The 16,869-nt window shown below is 45.6% G+C and overlaps 1 protein-coding gene across 16 annotated transcripts in view; it reads left to right on the top strand.

Annotated features, from left to right (window-relative positions):
• Window positions 1-16,869, top strand: part of Pard3 (par-3 family cell polarity regulator) — a 490,400-nt gene that overhangs the window by 74,584 nt on the left and 398,947 nt on the right. For all 16 annotated transcript variants that reach the window (XM_057753424.1, XM_057753429.1, XM_057753430.1 and 13 more), the window contains exon 2: window positions 14,441-14,542. In XM_057753424.1, the coding sequence (XP_057609407.1) occupies window positions 14,441-14,542 (102 nt within the window). The remainder of the gene's footprint in view (window positions 1-14,440; window positions 14,543-16,869) is intronic.

The following is a 16,869-nucleotide window of genomic DNA, read 5'->3' as shown; positions in this document are numbered from 1 at the left end:
GCACTAAAAAAAGAATGTCTGTAAAGCACTCTGGATTTGATTTCCTTGAGGGAGCATTTATTTCTAAGGTGCTTTGTGCCCCAACCCTGTTTTTTTGAGTATTCAAACAAAAGAAAGACAAGTTTTTACAGGAACGGCGGATGACTATGGGCAGGCCCATACAGGAAGAAACCTCGGGCTTCTCATAGAAACACTTACACACCACAGTCCCTCAGACTCACTGCATGAGTGGGTCTCCATTCTGGATTATCAGTGCATGGATTCTGAAGTTTATGGCATATATGTTGTGTGCTGACTTTTATGCTAATTGAGTCACTGGTGCATACATGTTACACTGCTGGGACACAAGAGCTGAAATCTTGATGTTCCTGGGCTCAGGGTTCATGTCTTACTTGGACGGCTTTAAAGGTCTTCCCTGTGTGCTGGAGGTTGGAGGGCATGGGCTAGAGACCGCTGGAGGTGGCAGGGATGGTCCGCTCACTGTCACATGGTCACTCTTCCATGGGTGGCTTCTGCTGGCTTCTCTGGAACTCCTAGGCACATATTTGTGGCCTCGGTCGTCAAACAAGTTATGTTTCCTTGCCTAGTTTTGTTGGCCAACTGGTTATTTTAGTCTTTTGATAAACAGGAAGAGCTACTCCAGGCCACTCAGGGAGTGCTTAAGGAACTATTATGTACAGTGAAGGGCGGAGATTTCAACCAGAAAGATTTAACTCATTTAAGAGGAGTTCCAATAAAATATTCATGCAATCTTTCCAGTTTTAGAACTTAAAACTTGTAGCCTGGAGTCTCTTGTGTGCTTCCCCAGTTCTACTGTAAGCTGTGGGTTTGTTGTGCTTGCTGTTGCTGTCCCAGGCAGGCACCTCCCATGACAGTTGTTTAACACAAAAGTAGCATTGCTGATGCTCAGAGGCTAGGTCCTGAGCACTGGGCACGCCCACATGAAGGGCTCTGCCGTGGGCTCTTCCGGCAGGGGTTGGCCTGGGCCAGCTCAGCACAGCTCGTCACCATTTCTGAAACAAGGGTAACTGGTTGTAGCTGTATGTCCTAAAGTGATGTCACTTTCAGACTGGTGACAGATTCTTTTTATTCTTTGTTTATGCTGGGGACGGAGCTCAATGCCTGGCCCATGCTGTGCACATAGTGGTGTGTGCACACAAAATGCTGTTATCTCCAGCAGTGACTGAGGTTCAGTGAGTCCTCTCTGAACGTGGGTGGGTGAGAAGGAGTTGCTGTGCAGGGGTTCTTCAATGCATTTGCTGTTTTTACCTGGAGAGTCTTCTGCTGGGGTCTAGTGGAGCTGGAATCTCAGATTGGGAAAGCTTGCCTCGTAACTGGTTGCACAGGGCTCAGACCCAGGTTGTTGCAAGTGTTTATGCTTTTACATGTATGTTCAACAGAGACAGCATAGTGTGGTGAGCTGGAGAAGAGGGACCCTTAGTTGAGGAATTGCTTTCATTAGATTGGTCTGTCAGAGAGTCTGTAGGAGCATTTTCTTGATTAAGGATCAAGGATGGATGTGGGGTCTAGGCCACTGTGGCTGCCACCAGCCCTGGAGAGGTGGTCCTAGTTTGTGTGAGGAAGGTAATTGAGCAAGCCAGTGAGCAGGAGTCCTGTGTGGCTTCTGCTACCAGGTGCCTGCCATGGCTTCCCTTAATGATGGACGTTAAGCCGAATCAACCTTTTCTCCCAACACTCCTTTTGGTTGGTGTTTAATCACAGCAGCAGGGAAGCCAAACAGTTCAGGTAGTTTATTTTATTTAAATTTTAATATCTTATGTGTTTAGTGTTCTGGCTCCATGTGTATCTGTGTACTATGTGTGTGCGGTGGCAGAGTAGGCAAAAAGAAGGCGTCGGTGCCTTGGAGTTGGAGTTACAGATGGTTGTGAGCAGCCAGGTGGGTGCTGGGAATGGAAGGAACTCAGGTCCTCGTGAAGAGCATCCGCTGCTCTTAACCTCCAGCCCCTGATACACAGTTAAATTATGCACTATGAGTCGTCTCCATGATTAAAGTATGTATTGATGAGAACAGTTACCTCATTTACCCTTGTTTAGAGAGGGGAAAAAAAATCTTCCAGGAGTGTGTTTCATTCAGACCGTAGAGCTGTGCTGTATAGAGTGGAGTGGCTCAGGCAGGGCCAGGGCACTGAGCAGTTTCATTGCCTTCTGATGGTTACTGACAGGGCAGCTGCCCCGGGGATGCCCTGGTCATCTCGGCATTGCCACCACTCTCTGGCTGTGCCATGAAGGCCTTGTTCTTACCCATATCTGGAAACTGCACTTCCTGCCCTGCCCCTCAAGCCCCTGCTCTTGTGTTGTCCCCTGAAGTCTTCACCCTGTCCTCTCTGTTCCTGTGTGGCTGGCACCTCTCCACTGTTTACCTCCATGGTGAAGCCTCACAAACCTGTTTTACTCCAGTGCTCTCCCTCCCTCATCTGATAAGGGCACAGTTTCCAGTGTTGTCATTGAGGAAGTCTGTTTCCTAATTACCGGCTGTGTAATTACATTCTTTGGCATTCCTACACAGCTAATTTGTTTCTTTGTTTCCAAGTAGGGTTTTATAAGGGACTTTAAGTGCGCTTGGGAGTGTCATTTCAGGGAGACTGGTTCTGTTTCTAGAGCCCTTGGTGTAGGTGATTACCCAGTATTTGTGGCTATCAATCTCTGGAAATACATTGAGGCTGTTTCTTTTAAAAAATATTTAACCATTTTTTAATATCAAAACATGATTACAGAATCCATTCACCCTTCCATTTCCTCTTCTATCCTTCCTCTATTCCTTACCCCTTGCTGTTTCTCAAATTCAGACTCTATTTCTTTAATTTTGTTACAAATATATCCTTAAATATATAACTATAACCTGTTCAGGAAAGGCATGTGGGGTTAGCCCTTATTTAAAAATTCCCATTTTAGATTAATTCCCCTATAACAGACTAAGTGTGAATAGGCCAATCAGACCACAGACAGGACATCTCTGTCACACTTGCCGCCAGGCTCAGGGACCATCACAGAAGAGGACACAGAACAAGTGTATGAGGATTGGGTCAACACAGAACCTCCCAGGTGTGACAGGACTGGGCATGCATCAACTCAAAGCAGCCGAGGTTGCATGCACAATACCCAAACATGCCAGCCAGTATTCCAGCGGGAGGGGCAGGGGTTCTCTAACCGGCACCCCAACACCTGATGGCTTCTGGAGGAGGGAGGGTCAGTTTTCTTAAGTGGTACGGCTCCTGGTAGGTCAGCCAGGCCCTGGTAGATGGCCCTACATCCAGGAGTCTGTGTGCAGTACAATTTGGGTAAGATGGGTTAGTTATTAAAAATAATAAAAAGAGGACATGATGTTGGGGGTGTGACAGGAAGGTGTGGGTGGATCTACGGGACGTCAGGGAGAAAAGTTGGAGCTGTAAACATGAGCAAAATACATATGAAAAATTAATAAAATATAATAAAAATTTCCTTGTTTTGACTGAGAGTAAAGGCAGAGCCATCTCCAGGAGGGTGAGGGCTTATTTTTACCCGAAGTCCCCCTGAATGAGGGAAGAATGCTACCCAAATATTTGTCTGGGTAATGGATGGCAGCCTGTGCAGCAGCATGGGGCTTCCGTCCTTCCAACTCTGGTGGATGGATTGGGATAGATCAAGAGGGCTGACGACCCGGGGCTGGAAGAGTAGATCTGGGCCAGGAAGTCAGGTGTGGGCAGGAGAGAGCCTGACTTTCCAGGAGGCGCAGACTCACGAGGCTGAGTAGGAGGGGAATCCATTTCCCTGGTACACGGGGCAGAGGGGGGGGGGGTCACTCCCTCTGCTCCGAAGGTGCAGTCACAGGAAGGAGTATCCCTGTCCTGGCAATCCTTTGAAGATACCATCATAGATCCCTCCCTTGACTGAGGATAGGAGCCCTATGGGAGAAGAGGGAACCCCACCTCTGGCATCAGCAGTCTCGGGAACCTCGGAGCCCAGGCCTGCCACTCTCCCTGAACTGTTCTGAGTTGCATGCAGAGCACCACAGTCTGGGGCCCTCCCTGCCTGGTGCCACATTGGTTTTGTGACGATGTGGTGCTGTGGGGCCCCAACCCCAAGCCGGCACAGGGTGGGCTGGGCTGAGTTTGAGTGGAAGCGTCACAAGCTACAGTTGGCTCGCTGCTTGCCCAGGCTTCCAAGGTGGAAAGCAGAGGTAGGTGCTGAGTCTTCCAATGCTCTAGCTCTTCCCCTCCTCCCTTAGTTTGGGAGTATTCCTTTTGATTTAGTCCTGGTTAGGGTATCCAGGTATATGGGATTTCTATGGAATTGTGATAGGGTAACCTGAGAGAGGTTGTTTTGTTGTTTTCTTTTCGGTTTCACAGGAATAAACCAAGAGGTGGGTTTGGATTAAGTGGGAGAAGGGAGCTGGGTTGCTTTATTTGTCTCAGAGAATTTTGAGTTGTTGCGATTGGGTCGTATTTCAGTGGGGGTGTTCTTTCCAAGGTCAGAGAGTTCCCTTTGGTCTGCTGTGCTGGGACTTCTCTTTGCTGGCTGGGGAGTCAATGTGTGAGTGTAGATTTTCTTTTGTCAGCTGATAACTGTCTTTAAAGATCTCCTAGGGTGGTTATTTGGATTCTGTTTTGCTGTGTATGAGTGAAATAGTTATTTGAGGTCCCTGATTCTATTTTGAATTGATGGATTGTTTTTTTCTGCAGTTTGGCTCCAATCCTGATGGAATCATAGCCTACAACTAAGTGCAAACCATTCTTGCCTTACACTTCAGGGAGTAAAAGATATTGTCTGATGCGTCGTGGTGGTTGTGTGTGTGTGTTGGCCCCAGATCAGCTTCACATGTTGTTTCTCAGGCTCTGAGACAGTTTCTTTTTTTATAGTGGCATATTATTTGTATTTTAATAAATAGATACAACTGGAAAACCAGAAAAGCCAAGCTTCTGGAGAAGTCTTTCCTCTACCAAGGCTGGACAACTGCAAACTAAGCAGCTTAAGCCTGTCTGAGATAGTTTATTATTGAATCTGGAAAGAGAGGGAGAGGGAGGGAAGGGAACAAGAGAGAGAGAGAGAGAGAGGGAGAGAGAGAGAGAGAGAGAGAGAGAGTGCGAGCCAGCAGAGATCAATGTCAAAGGCTTAGATGGTTCTTTACTGAACGGGGGAGATGCAGAGATCAACCCCACACGTTGTTTCTCTGGCTCTGTCCAACCTTTTCTGAGCCAGTTTCTCCTTGAACCTGGGACCACCATGTGTGCTAAGCTGGCTGATCAGCGAGCCCCAACGCTGGATTTATAAAAACATGCTGCCCTGCCTCGTCTCTTTCAAAAGCCGTGACCTCTGGAAACCTGACTCGGGTCCTTGTGATTCTGAGGCAAGCGCTTTGCCCACCAAGCTCTTTCCTAGACACGACACTGTCTTTATTGCCACCCCCACCCTGCACTGATAATTTGAAAAGACCCTCCTCTTGGTTAAGGTTTTTTTCTTGATTCAATTTCTCCTTCACATGTTGACCCATTTGGCCAGCTTACTGGATCTTCAGGAAGAGATGGCAGTATGTCCTGGAGGGAATGACTCGCGTTTCCAAGTCTGTGGTGTTCCTCTGCCCTTCCGTCGGCTAGATGGTGATCACCTCGCTCAAGTTGTGTTTCTCAGTATTTCATCTCTTATACAAAATGGAGTGGAAGACTTACCTTGTAAGCCTGCAAGAGTAGCTCAGAGATATGCCCAGTGACAGGTGGCCCTTCACCCGGTGAACTCGGGTTGAGAGAGATGGGTGTACCACCCGGTGCCAGTCTTCAGGAGCTTACGGTGGCAGAGCTGCCAATGGCACTCTTGAGGCTGTCCTGCAGGCTGCCTTGTTAATTAATACCTTGGCTTGGATGCCCTACACATCCAGGGCCTCACCTGTTTCCTTTGTCTCTCTCACTGTCGGGTGGCAGTACTGACCTCGTCCTGTCTCTCACACTCACTGGGACTGGAGGCAAGATGCCAGGGTGTCCTGACTCCTTGATGCAGCTAACCTGTGGGTGAGAGCAAAGGTGTCCAAGCTGCAGTCTGGTCTCCCCACCACACGGGGCATTGTCTGTCTGAATTCTAACAGCCTTAGCTTTGCTGTCATCTGGACTATAAGGCATAGTAACCAATGGGGACTTCTTAGCCAGGCTGGAGAACTGGAGGATGAAGGATGAGCAGCAGGCTCAACCATGTACTTCTCTGGGTCATGAGCAAAGCACAGGGCTGTGTACTGACTACATCTCCCAAGAAGCACTTGTGTGAAGCCTTTCTTTACTTCACACAGTTAGTTTATATATTTCTTTAGTATACAGCATTTTTTTTTTATAACACAGTGCTTTGTTCTCCACTTTAAAAAGCTTATACAAAGTCCCTTTGGGTATTTTACCAATGAGAAAGGCAGGATGCTACAGGAACACAAAGGAAGCAGGCTCTTCAGTACAAGTCAGTTCTAGATGAGTACCCAGGGCCAAAGCCCATGCTATAGAGGAGCTTTTCCAACTAGACATGGGAAGGTGAATACAACTAAGGGAGTTCAGAATGCGGCTGGGGCAGCATCTGGTGAGGAACAGGAGAAACAGTTCGAGGAGGTGGAAGGCGGGCTGGGGACAGGGTGTTGTGTGCTCTGCCCATGACTGCTGTGGTAGCAAGAAGGGGCAGAAGCAAAGTGAGATGAGGTGGCCATAATTACAGGACTGAGCAGGACTGACAAGCGGCTAGGAAGGGAGAAACGCATTCATTGGTTGTTGGAATGGTTAGATCAAAGATTATATCAACTTCATTAGGGAAATCGGAAGTGGCAAGGGAAGATAACCTCCAACTCATAGGGATCCTAGGGGTTACTTCTCTTGAACTAAGAGTGTCTGGGGATTTTCTTTTTTCTTTTTTAAAGACAGGGTCTCATGTAGACCAACCATGCTGGCCTGGAACTCACCGTGTAGCCAAGGGTGAGCTTGAACTTCTGTTCTTCCTGTCTTCACTTTCCAGTTGCTGGAATTATTGGCATGTCAATTTCTACCTGTGCTGCTGGGGATGGAATGCTGTCTTCATGCATGCCAGGCAATCCTTCTACCAACTGAGAGCCACATCTCGAGTCTTGGGAAAAAGCTTGAATTGCTGTTAGTGTTCCACGTATCGGATGTGCTCAGCTTGTTTTAGAAAACTGCATGTTTAGCTGGAGATCAACCACATTATTTCTCCCCATGTTTGGTTACTGCGTCTGTAGGTATTTTCAATATATAGCCTTTAAAAATACCTATCTACTTGATACCAAATCTCTCCCCGCAGGTCACACTAGTGAGCTGGAGGTGCAGCTCAGTGGGTAGATGACTTGCCCTGCATGTGTAATGTTCTGTATTTCTTTCTTTGTACTGAGTAAAAATTTCCATTCTCTTGCCTTCCCTCTCATGTGCTTGATGGTTTTACACAGGCCAGCTTTCTGTGTTCTCATTAACTCAGCCACTGCCTTCGTTTACTCTGCTGTCAGCTTTTTCTGGACAGCCCACGGATAGTTGTGGGTTAGCTGTAGCTGTCACAGCTGGCCAGGCTGAGCCATGGGAGGTTTGCTTGGATGGAAGTCACGTGATGATATTCCACAGACAGATCCCAGCTCTCACCCTGGGCTCAGTCTCTGCAGAGAAGTCTCTCCTTGGTTCTCCAGCACCTCCACACTCTGCTGGCCAGCTGATGCATACAGGAAAGGGCTAAGCTATCACCTCTTTTCCTATGTCAGCATGGAGGACAGTGGCTTTCTCAGAAGTCTCTGCTTGGGAAACTCAGCTCTTCCTTGTTTTATAACCATTTCTCGGTTTACTTTCTTGGTTTAAAGACTTGGGGGATTTTTATTTTCCTAGATGCATGTTGCACAATAGGTGCTTATTTGTGTATGCTTGTTTGTTTACATCTGTATTGAGAACAAGCTAGTTTCAAGTATGTGGGTATGTGTATGTGTACGCGTGGGTGTTTGTGTTGTTTGTGTGTGTGTGTGTGTGTGATGCAGGATGACTCTGGGTGGCATACCATGGCATTGTCCACTTTTGTTGATAGGACCTTTCACTGTTCTGGACACCCCCCCCCCCAATTAGGCTTGGCCATCTGGCCAGTGAGCGCCAGGGATCCTCCCCTTCTTGCTTTTCACCGTCCTCATACCCTCACAAGCACATAACGACATGCTACAAAAATGCTGTCATTAGGTGCCTTTGTAGTACGCCACGCCTACCCATATACACTTTGGCAGGCATTCCCTTCCCTCAAACAAGAGTGCAGTTTTACTTAGCTGCTGTGCATCACTCCCATAATGACTCACTATTTAATGTGACAAGTTTCTTTATCCTTTTCATGGGTTTTTATTTTAGTGTCCTGTGCTGTACTCAGGTTGGCCGAGGTGTACTTTCCTTCTCTAGATTTTATTCAGTTTTATGTATATAGGTGTTTTGCCTGCTTGACTGTGCATTATGCTTAGTGCCCTCAGGGGCCAGAAAAGGGAGTCAGATCCCCTTTAACTGGAGTTAGAGACAGTTGTGAGCGCCTTTGGGTGGTGGGAACCAAAGCTGGGTTCCCTGGAAGAGCTGTTTGTACTCTTAACTGAGCCACCTCTCCCCTAGTCATAGACTCTTGATTTTTTTTGAAAAATCACTCTAGTCATGTTTCTAAGAAGCACCTTACAGTTTATACTTGTCTAGTTGCTTACTGGGTTCTCTGTCCCCTGGCCTGCCCTTGGGAAGGTTATGATCTGATTGGGTTGACTCAGGAAGGTTCCTGTTCTGCCAGAGTGGAGATGAGAACTGTGTCAATGGCCCTGGCTCCTCCTTGGTGTGGAATGAGATTATCGTACCCGTCTTTATAAAAATGGCAAGGGAAGATGCCAATGACAGCTTTATCCCTGTGCCCTGTGAGAGACTGCCTGGTTCTAAAGGAACAAGACATGCAAAGTTATTTTCGTGAACTTGGAATTTACATTCCCTCTCCGTTGCTGCTTTCCTTTTGATTAGCGAGAGACATGACTGCATCCACTCTCCTGTGGGGCAAGAGAGTTGTGGTTCTCTTGTGTGCTGGACTGGTGTTGAGGCTTTAGCATGGGTGTGTCTTAGGGTTGAGTATTGGGCCTGAGGAGCGCATGCATTCAGTATTAGTCACTCCCCAACAAGAATGCAAATCTTTTCATTGCTGGATGTCAGACATGACATCTGACCATCCATGCCCTCCACCCCTGCTGAGAAGGCAACAAAAGTGTATTTACTCTTTAACTGAGTTACCACAGCAAACAGATAAACTAGTTCTTTAAGTTTATGGTAAAGACATGCATTTCTGAAGTGCAAAAGTGGTTAAATCAGGCAAAGCCACATCCTGTCTTGAAATGCTAATGTTTCATTAAATAACTCCCCAAACAGACCCCATGTTTAACTGTCTGTTGTGGCTCCCATAGACACATAATTACACCACTGCTTAGTGGCTTACATAGATGCATCATTATAGCTCTGTCTGGTGGCACACTTAGATACATAGTTACAGCACTGCCTAGTGGCTTATATAGATACATAGTTACAGCACTGCCTCCTGGCTTGTATAGATACATTGTTATAGCCCTGGCTAGTGGCACAAATAGATACATAGTTACAATGCTGCCAAGAATGAAGACTATTTTCTTTGGTTCTACCAGCTTTCAAAAGTGAATTGTTTTCTCCTTGTTCGGTCATTAGCAACAGTGACTTCATTATCTTAGGGATGTAATTACCTTATGGCTAATTGGTTAAATGTATGCTTAGTATTAAGTGGTTGCCTGTTGTCATTGAAGAGAAATTCTCAAATTTTTTGTTTGTTAATATACATGCATACATACGGTACTCCAAGGATGGCAGTGAATGGATCCTGCCCTCTGACTTAAAGTCCATTCATTTGGAATCTACCAGCATATTTCTGCGTAAATTGCCTGTATTCTTCTTGACTCTTTTTAAAAAATATTTTCTCACTATTTTGTTGGTTGACCCTGCTCCTTGCCCAGTGTATGTTTTCCTTTTCCTCCATCTCAGAGAGCCAGTCTTGGTGTGTGTGTGTTTCCCTCTCATCCACATATACTTATTAACAGACTGCTTTCCATGAGATTTAGTTGGGGCTTGGTTAGGTAAGCTATTCTTCCTGGTGGAGTGCTGCCTGTAGCTGATCTGCACAGTCCTCTGCACAGCCCTCTTTCCATTCTTGAGCTGCCCCTGAACCTTCTGTGCTCTGACTCCTAACCCCGCCCCAGCCCCATCCTCTAGAAGGTGGTCTCGGTTGGTCTGGGTGCTTTGAATGTTCTTTCCACAGCATCCCAAGACATTTCACTCAGAGATCTTGGTGGCTTCATTCTAAGTGGGGGCATATTTGCCTCCAGCAGCTTTCTGGATTCTTGTCACTATTCGCACTGTTTGGGGTGAGTCTCCCAGTGATCTCTGTAGTTCAGGGAGTTCTCTTTCCTCACATGGTCTGCTTCATAAGTCATGCCATTCTTGTTTATAGCTTATCCCTTCTTTTGTTGGAACACATCTTCTAATCTTTTCCAGAGAAAGGTACAGTAAAGGTTACATTTCTAAATATTTTTTTCTTATCCTTTAATTTTTCCAAGTAGACAAGGCAGGGACTTCATGATAGAGGGTTCCTTGAGGGAAGCTACTGGAATACTGTCATCTGCTGCTTGCTGATGCTTTTGTTTTTTTTTTTTTTTAATTTTTTAAAGATTTGTGCATGTTGGACTGGCAATAAGTCTCACCTGCCACCACACATGACTGTCTGAGTTTGGTCCCTGGAGCCCACATGGTGGAAGGAGACAAGCTACAAGTTTATCCTGTAACATGCATGCACGCAAGCACGCACAAATGCACGCATGCACAGTGTTGTGTTTGCTTGTTCCTGGGGTGTATGCTCCTGTGTATGTGAGGATACATACAGATGTATGCCTGTGCCTGTGGAGGACAGAGGTTGACCTTGGGTGTCTTGTCTCAATCCACTCTCCTCCTCTTTTTTTCCAATGAACACTGATCTCTTCCATTTAGTTATACCTGCTAACCAATGGGTCTCGTATCTGTGCATCCCAGCTGTAGTTCTAGACAAGCATGCCACCACATACATGCTCTCCTTTTCCTCGTCTTTCTACCTCCACCTCAGGAATCCTGGGATTATAGGCATGCACCACCACACCTTTTATGTGGTGCTGGGGATGGAGCCAGGGCTTCATTCTTGCTAGTTTTCATTCATCCTGGCTGTTAGGTGCTCATAACAGTCAGATACCTGTCATAACCATGTGGCGTGTCTGACTGAATCAGGGCCCCTCCTGATGTGTAGCCTACAAGTCTCAAGTTCAGAAAGCCTTGCTCAGTTATTGGGGGATACAGAAAATTTATGGGCTATTTTAGAGAAGAAATAGTGATTGGCAGTGTCAGATTTTGCTTGCAGACCAAGGACTGAGGAAGGACCAGTTGCATGTGGCCCAGCAAAAGCTGCTGCTGACTTAATGAGCAGTTTTTGGAGTGTGATTGGAGGATGCCTGAGTACTCTGGGATTGTGGGAGATGAGCCTGAAGCAAAAAGCATGTTGATTATTTAAAAAATATTTATGTGTGTACCTGAGGCGTGTGCATGTTCCTGTGCCTACACATGTACCACATATGTATTTAGAGGCTGGAGGAACCCCACATGTTGTTCTTAGGAATGTTATTCATACACTTTGAGCTAGGGTTGCTCATTGACTCGCAGTTCACTATCTAGGCTAGACTGGCTGGCTGGCTTCGGAGCCCCAGGAATCTCTAGTCTTCCTGCTGCCAGTGTTGGGATTAGAAGCATGTACTACCACACATGATGTTTTTAAAAGACACTATATATGTATAACATTGTTGTATTTACCCAGTTAATTTTCATGTATACTATTTTGACAACTGCATTATTTCTTAAAGGTATTTCTTATATATAAAACATTTGTAGAGGATATTCTTGAATTTTGGGATGGATAACATCAGTTTCCCTCCCTCCTTTTTTATGATTACTTTTAAAACATTATTTAGAGAATATATATAATTATAATATTTCTCTTTTCCTTTTGTCCCTCTCTTATATACCCTTCCCCTCTCTCCTTCAAATTCATGACCTTTTTCATTAATTGTTATTGCATACACACACATTTGTTACTGCATGTATACATGTGTGTTCCTGAATATAACCTGTTCAGGAAGCATGTTGCTTGTATGTATGCTTTCAGTGATGATCATTTGGTAGTGGCTAATAATTGTGTTAAACCCCGAGGAAGAACATCTCTCTCACTCCCAACTGTCCTCGGTTGACTATAGTTCTTTGTTTAGGGTTGGGGCCCCATGTCCTTGTCCACTCTGGCGTATCCACTGGAGTGGTCCTTGCTCAGCTCCTACTTGGGCAGTCACGTAGGTGAGCCTTTATGGGTATAGCTTTTGACACTGCTAGGAGATGATGGTCTCACAGCAAACTCCCCGATCCTCTGACTCTTACAATCTCTCCACTCCCTCTTTGGCAATGTTCCCCTTGCCTTACGTCTGCAAATGTTTTGTAGATTTATCTGTTGTGACTGGGCTCCACAACTCTGCATTTTGATTGGAAGACATGTGCTTTTTTACCCGGTTCTGGCCATCAAACTTAAGTTCTTAAGAGCATGCCACTGACTGAGCCATCCCCTTTCTCAATAATTCTTTAAAAACATTTTTGGTTATGATGATTGTAGAATTGATTTATCAATTAGAGGATGAGAACTATGTGTTTAGCACTTGTAAAAGCACATCACTTTGAAACGGCTTTTAAAACCTTAAATGTAACATCTTGGCTACTCCTGTGTGTAGGATTATTGACAGAGACTTCTTGTCTGTCCTGGGGCATGATCGTCAGGTAGATCTCTTGGACAGAGTGAGGTCCAAGAAGACATGGCAGGTAGACAGGGGAACCTGGAGAAGGTAGGAGTCCTGGATGGAGATGCTAGTGCTTATGGGGCCTGCACTTGGTGGGCTGGGAAAGGGAGGTGTTGGGAAAGAGACTTCCATAGAGCAGATGGGCATATATGCCTGTGTATGTGTGCCTATGTATCTGGTGTGTGTACTGTGTATCTCTGTTTGTCGTTTGTGTGTTTTCATTCTAGATGCACAGTTCCCTTTATAAAAATCTCAGTAGCGGATGTAGTTTGCTGGTCCTGCTCTTGTAGTATTGATTAGTAAGGTCTGAACTGCTTGTCCCACTGGCTAAACAGTGATAAGGACAGTAATTCCCTGTCTCTGTGATGTGTGCTGCGTATTATGGGATCTGAGACATACCTGTGTGAGAGATGTGTTTGGGCAGCTTCCAGAGACTGCTCACCTCTGACCCTGCCTTACATCATCTGGTGGAATCTGTGTTTAAGCTAACATTCATCTTTTGTTTTCAAGATAGGATGGTGTCAAACATCCTTCCTTAGGGAAAGAAAAAACAGTGTTAACACGACTTTTGAGTAGCAGTTCTGTGTTTTTTGAGAAATCAGTTCATGACAGCATCACAGTTTCCTGTATTTCCATATGAGCATCTGCATCAGAGTTATTGTGGAGTTCAGGGACCACTGTGCCTTTCTCAAATTACTTATAATCTCTCTCTCTCTCTCTCTCTCTCTCTCTCTCTCTCTCTCTCTCTCTCTCTCTCTCTCTCTCTCTCTCTCTCTCTCTGTGTGTGTGTGTGTAAATACATCATATAGAATATTACTTTTTTTTGTAGCTATGGTTGTCAAGGAGCTCACTTTGTAGACCAGGCTGGTCTCAAATGAACAGAGATCCACCTGCCTCTGCCTCCCAAGTGCTGGGATTAAAGATGTGCGCCACCACCGCCTGGCTAATATTTCAAAGTTTTAAGTGGTATCTTTTTTTCCTCCTTTTTCTCCATCTCTGCTTTTGAGCTACAGGCCCTGCATCTTTAACGGGTTGCTTTAAATAGTTCATTATGCACATGTCCATGCGGGCCGGATTTGACCTTTTTGAGCATAAGTTCCCAACACAGCCTTCTTGGTCCATGTGCTGGCTTGTCTGCTTCTCTGTCCATTTATTCAGGCCTGTTTGAGAGGAGCACATTGACTCTCCGTCACATGCAATATGCTAGTTGTAGATTAACAAATATGTGACATTTCGGATGTAGAATGTGTGCTGTTTAATCAAGTGTTTCTATAGATTGCTTTGTCGGGGTTCTTGCCTAGTTTGTATCTCAGACAATGGGAAGTCTGATCTACTCAGTGTTTCTGAGACTGTGGCCAAGGGGAAGAGTATGTGAGTGACCTAATCATAGAGGAAGAGGAGGACTGACTTTACCATGTGTTGAGCCCTGCTTGAAGTTTTAATTGGTTTTAATATTATTGATATTTCCTTTAATGGTCAGGAAGTTATTAGAGTTTAAATTGTTGAATTCCCTTTCTGTGATGGTAACGTATTTTGCATTTCTGTTCTTTTGTCCAGGATCCAAACTACTGGATACAGGTGCATCGCTTGGAGCATGGCGACGGAGGGATTCTAGACCTGGATGACATCCTCTGTGATGTTGCTGACGACAAAGACAGAGTGAGTTCATGGCTGGGCAGTCTGCTCTAAAGGCAGTTTTCCAGGATGAGAGTGGCAGGGGGGAACCCTTCCCTTTTGCGCTCGAGACACAGGCCACCCACTCCCTTTTGATCTGTGTCTTAACAGACACGAAGACCCTCACTGCCCAGTGCCAGACAGCAATGACTCTCCTGTCACTGGAGGTTTAACACTTACTCTTTAGAATTTTTACCTGGCAACTTTTACAATGAAAATGCAACAAAGTATTCTTTGTCATCCCACCCTTATTTTTGCCAGACACAATGAAGATCTTGTTTCTAATCTCATAGGATATGTGGCGTCTTCCAGTTCTGGTCCCAGTGCTGGCTCAGAGATGGCCCTGTATGATGACTCACCTCCTTGAGCCACTTGCTACGTCTTGAGTCTTGCTTGAGTCTTGCTACGGATGGCTGTGCGTGGTCCAGGCATTTTTGTTTGTGCCATGTGTGCTTTCCTCTCATGAAACTGCCCCCCACTGCACCCCCTGCCACCTTTCATCTGTGTTTCTTCACTACCGGTTTGAAGGTCGTCTTGGTTTTGCAGGAATAGTGGTTCATGCCAGTTTATGCTTGCTGACTGCGTGCAGGGAATGGGGAGGAGTGTGGCTCCTAGCATGATAAAAATGTGTGACTTGGTGCTGCGCTCTACATATGAAAGTCAGCAGATTTTTTTATTGCACTGAGATGGTGAGAGTGGCAGGGCTCACAAAGCTTCTTGCCCGCACCTCCTGTTGTGTTTGGCTCGAAGTGAAATTGCACAAGGGCCCAGCAGCCACAGACACCTCAGCTGTGCTGAGGTGGTTGCAGATAGCCCTGGTCCTCATTACTCTCCAGTGTTCACACATGGGTGTTTAACCAGTCAGGCCACTTTAGGAGGCTCTGGACCCACAAGATTGTTGGGATGCTCAGCTCACCGTGACTGGCGGTCTTCCCCACTCTCTATCTGTGTTGTTGCTGAACTGAGCTGGCGGGCACAGCTGTGATGCCCTCTCAAGCCTGTGTTTCTGGTAGTTGGTATCATGCCTGCTGTGAATTGAATAGAAATCCTACATAGTTTCTTGAAATCTCAAGAAAACAAAGTATTAAGAAATTCAAAAAGGCCTGAATTCCCAGTACTTGCTATGGTAGGGTTTGTCTTTTTGTAGCTACTGTGGGCCAGTAACATATTGTGTCAAAAAAAAATACAAATCTTTTAGACCTGTTTGCAGTTTGATGATGATTTTCTTGGGTGTTATTTCTCCCATTAGGGGCTCTCATTTAGCGGGGTTCACGCTCAGTGTCTTCCTTTGAGCACTGTGAGGGGTCCTGAAGCTGTGGTTAGTTTGGTGTTGGTTCAGTTCTGAAGCTGAAAGCGACTTTGGAGACCTGAAGAATTGATGGTGCTTTCCCAACCACAATGCTGGAAATTCACTGCTATACTGACTGTTCTGGCATTCCTTTCTGCTCCTTTATTTTCCTTATTATCTCTTTTTCTGCCACCCATAGTGTGTGCTCTGCAATAGCTGGGTATAGTCCAAGTTCACTAGGCTGAAATAGTTGGTGCTTAGATCTTTGAGACAGTTTGTCATTTGTCATCAATTGGAAACCATGTACACTTAACTGCATGATGATAAAGAACCAGGAACAAGCCACACTAGATCTGATTGTTAAAGGCTTTGCATATCTAAATCGTGTGATTAGTAAACTGCATTTTTGCTTTGTAATCTTGTACAAATCAGATGATGATAAAGCCATGCATTCGTTAGTGTTAGAAAATGGTTTGAAGTTTTAGGAAGTGTAATTGTTGTTTTTAGTTTCCTAACATGATTCCTGAAATAGATTTCTAAGTAGAATGCTAAAGGATAGACTGGAACATTGTAGCAGGAGTAGGAACCATAGCCTTAGGGGCAGCTTTTCTTTCCTTGTGCCCTCCCCACCTCTTGGGGCATGGTCTCACACACATACCAGTTCATTTGATGAATTGCTGCTCTGCAGATCCATCTTCATGATTTGGTGGATCAAATCACACCTAACTCATGGCGGGCAGTTCAGGCTGCACAGCCATTTGGTGGCTCATTGTCAAACGTCCAGTTTCCATTAAGGACTAATAGCAGGGCAAGAGCTGCCTCTTGAAGGGAGAATGCCTAGCAGTGGATTATAATAGAACCTTGGTATAAAAGCCCAAGGGTTTCCACTGTCATTACCTAGAGGCGTTGGCTAGAGACTCCAAACAGCATCCCTATCTGCCACAGCCATGTTAAGGACCACTGTCTGCCACTGCCACCTCAATTACCATTGGATGTACTAGATCGTACGACCTAAACGGTGGAG

This window comes from Chionomys nivalis, chromosome 21, assembly GCF_950005125.1.
Source record: "Chionomys nivalis chromosome 21, mChiNiv1.1, whole genome shotgun sequence".
NCBI lineage: Eukaryota > Metazoa > Chordata > Mammalia > Rodentia > Cricetidae > Chionomys > Chionomys nivalis.
This window is presented reverse-complemented; position numbering and strand designations above follow the sequence as displayed.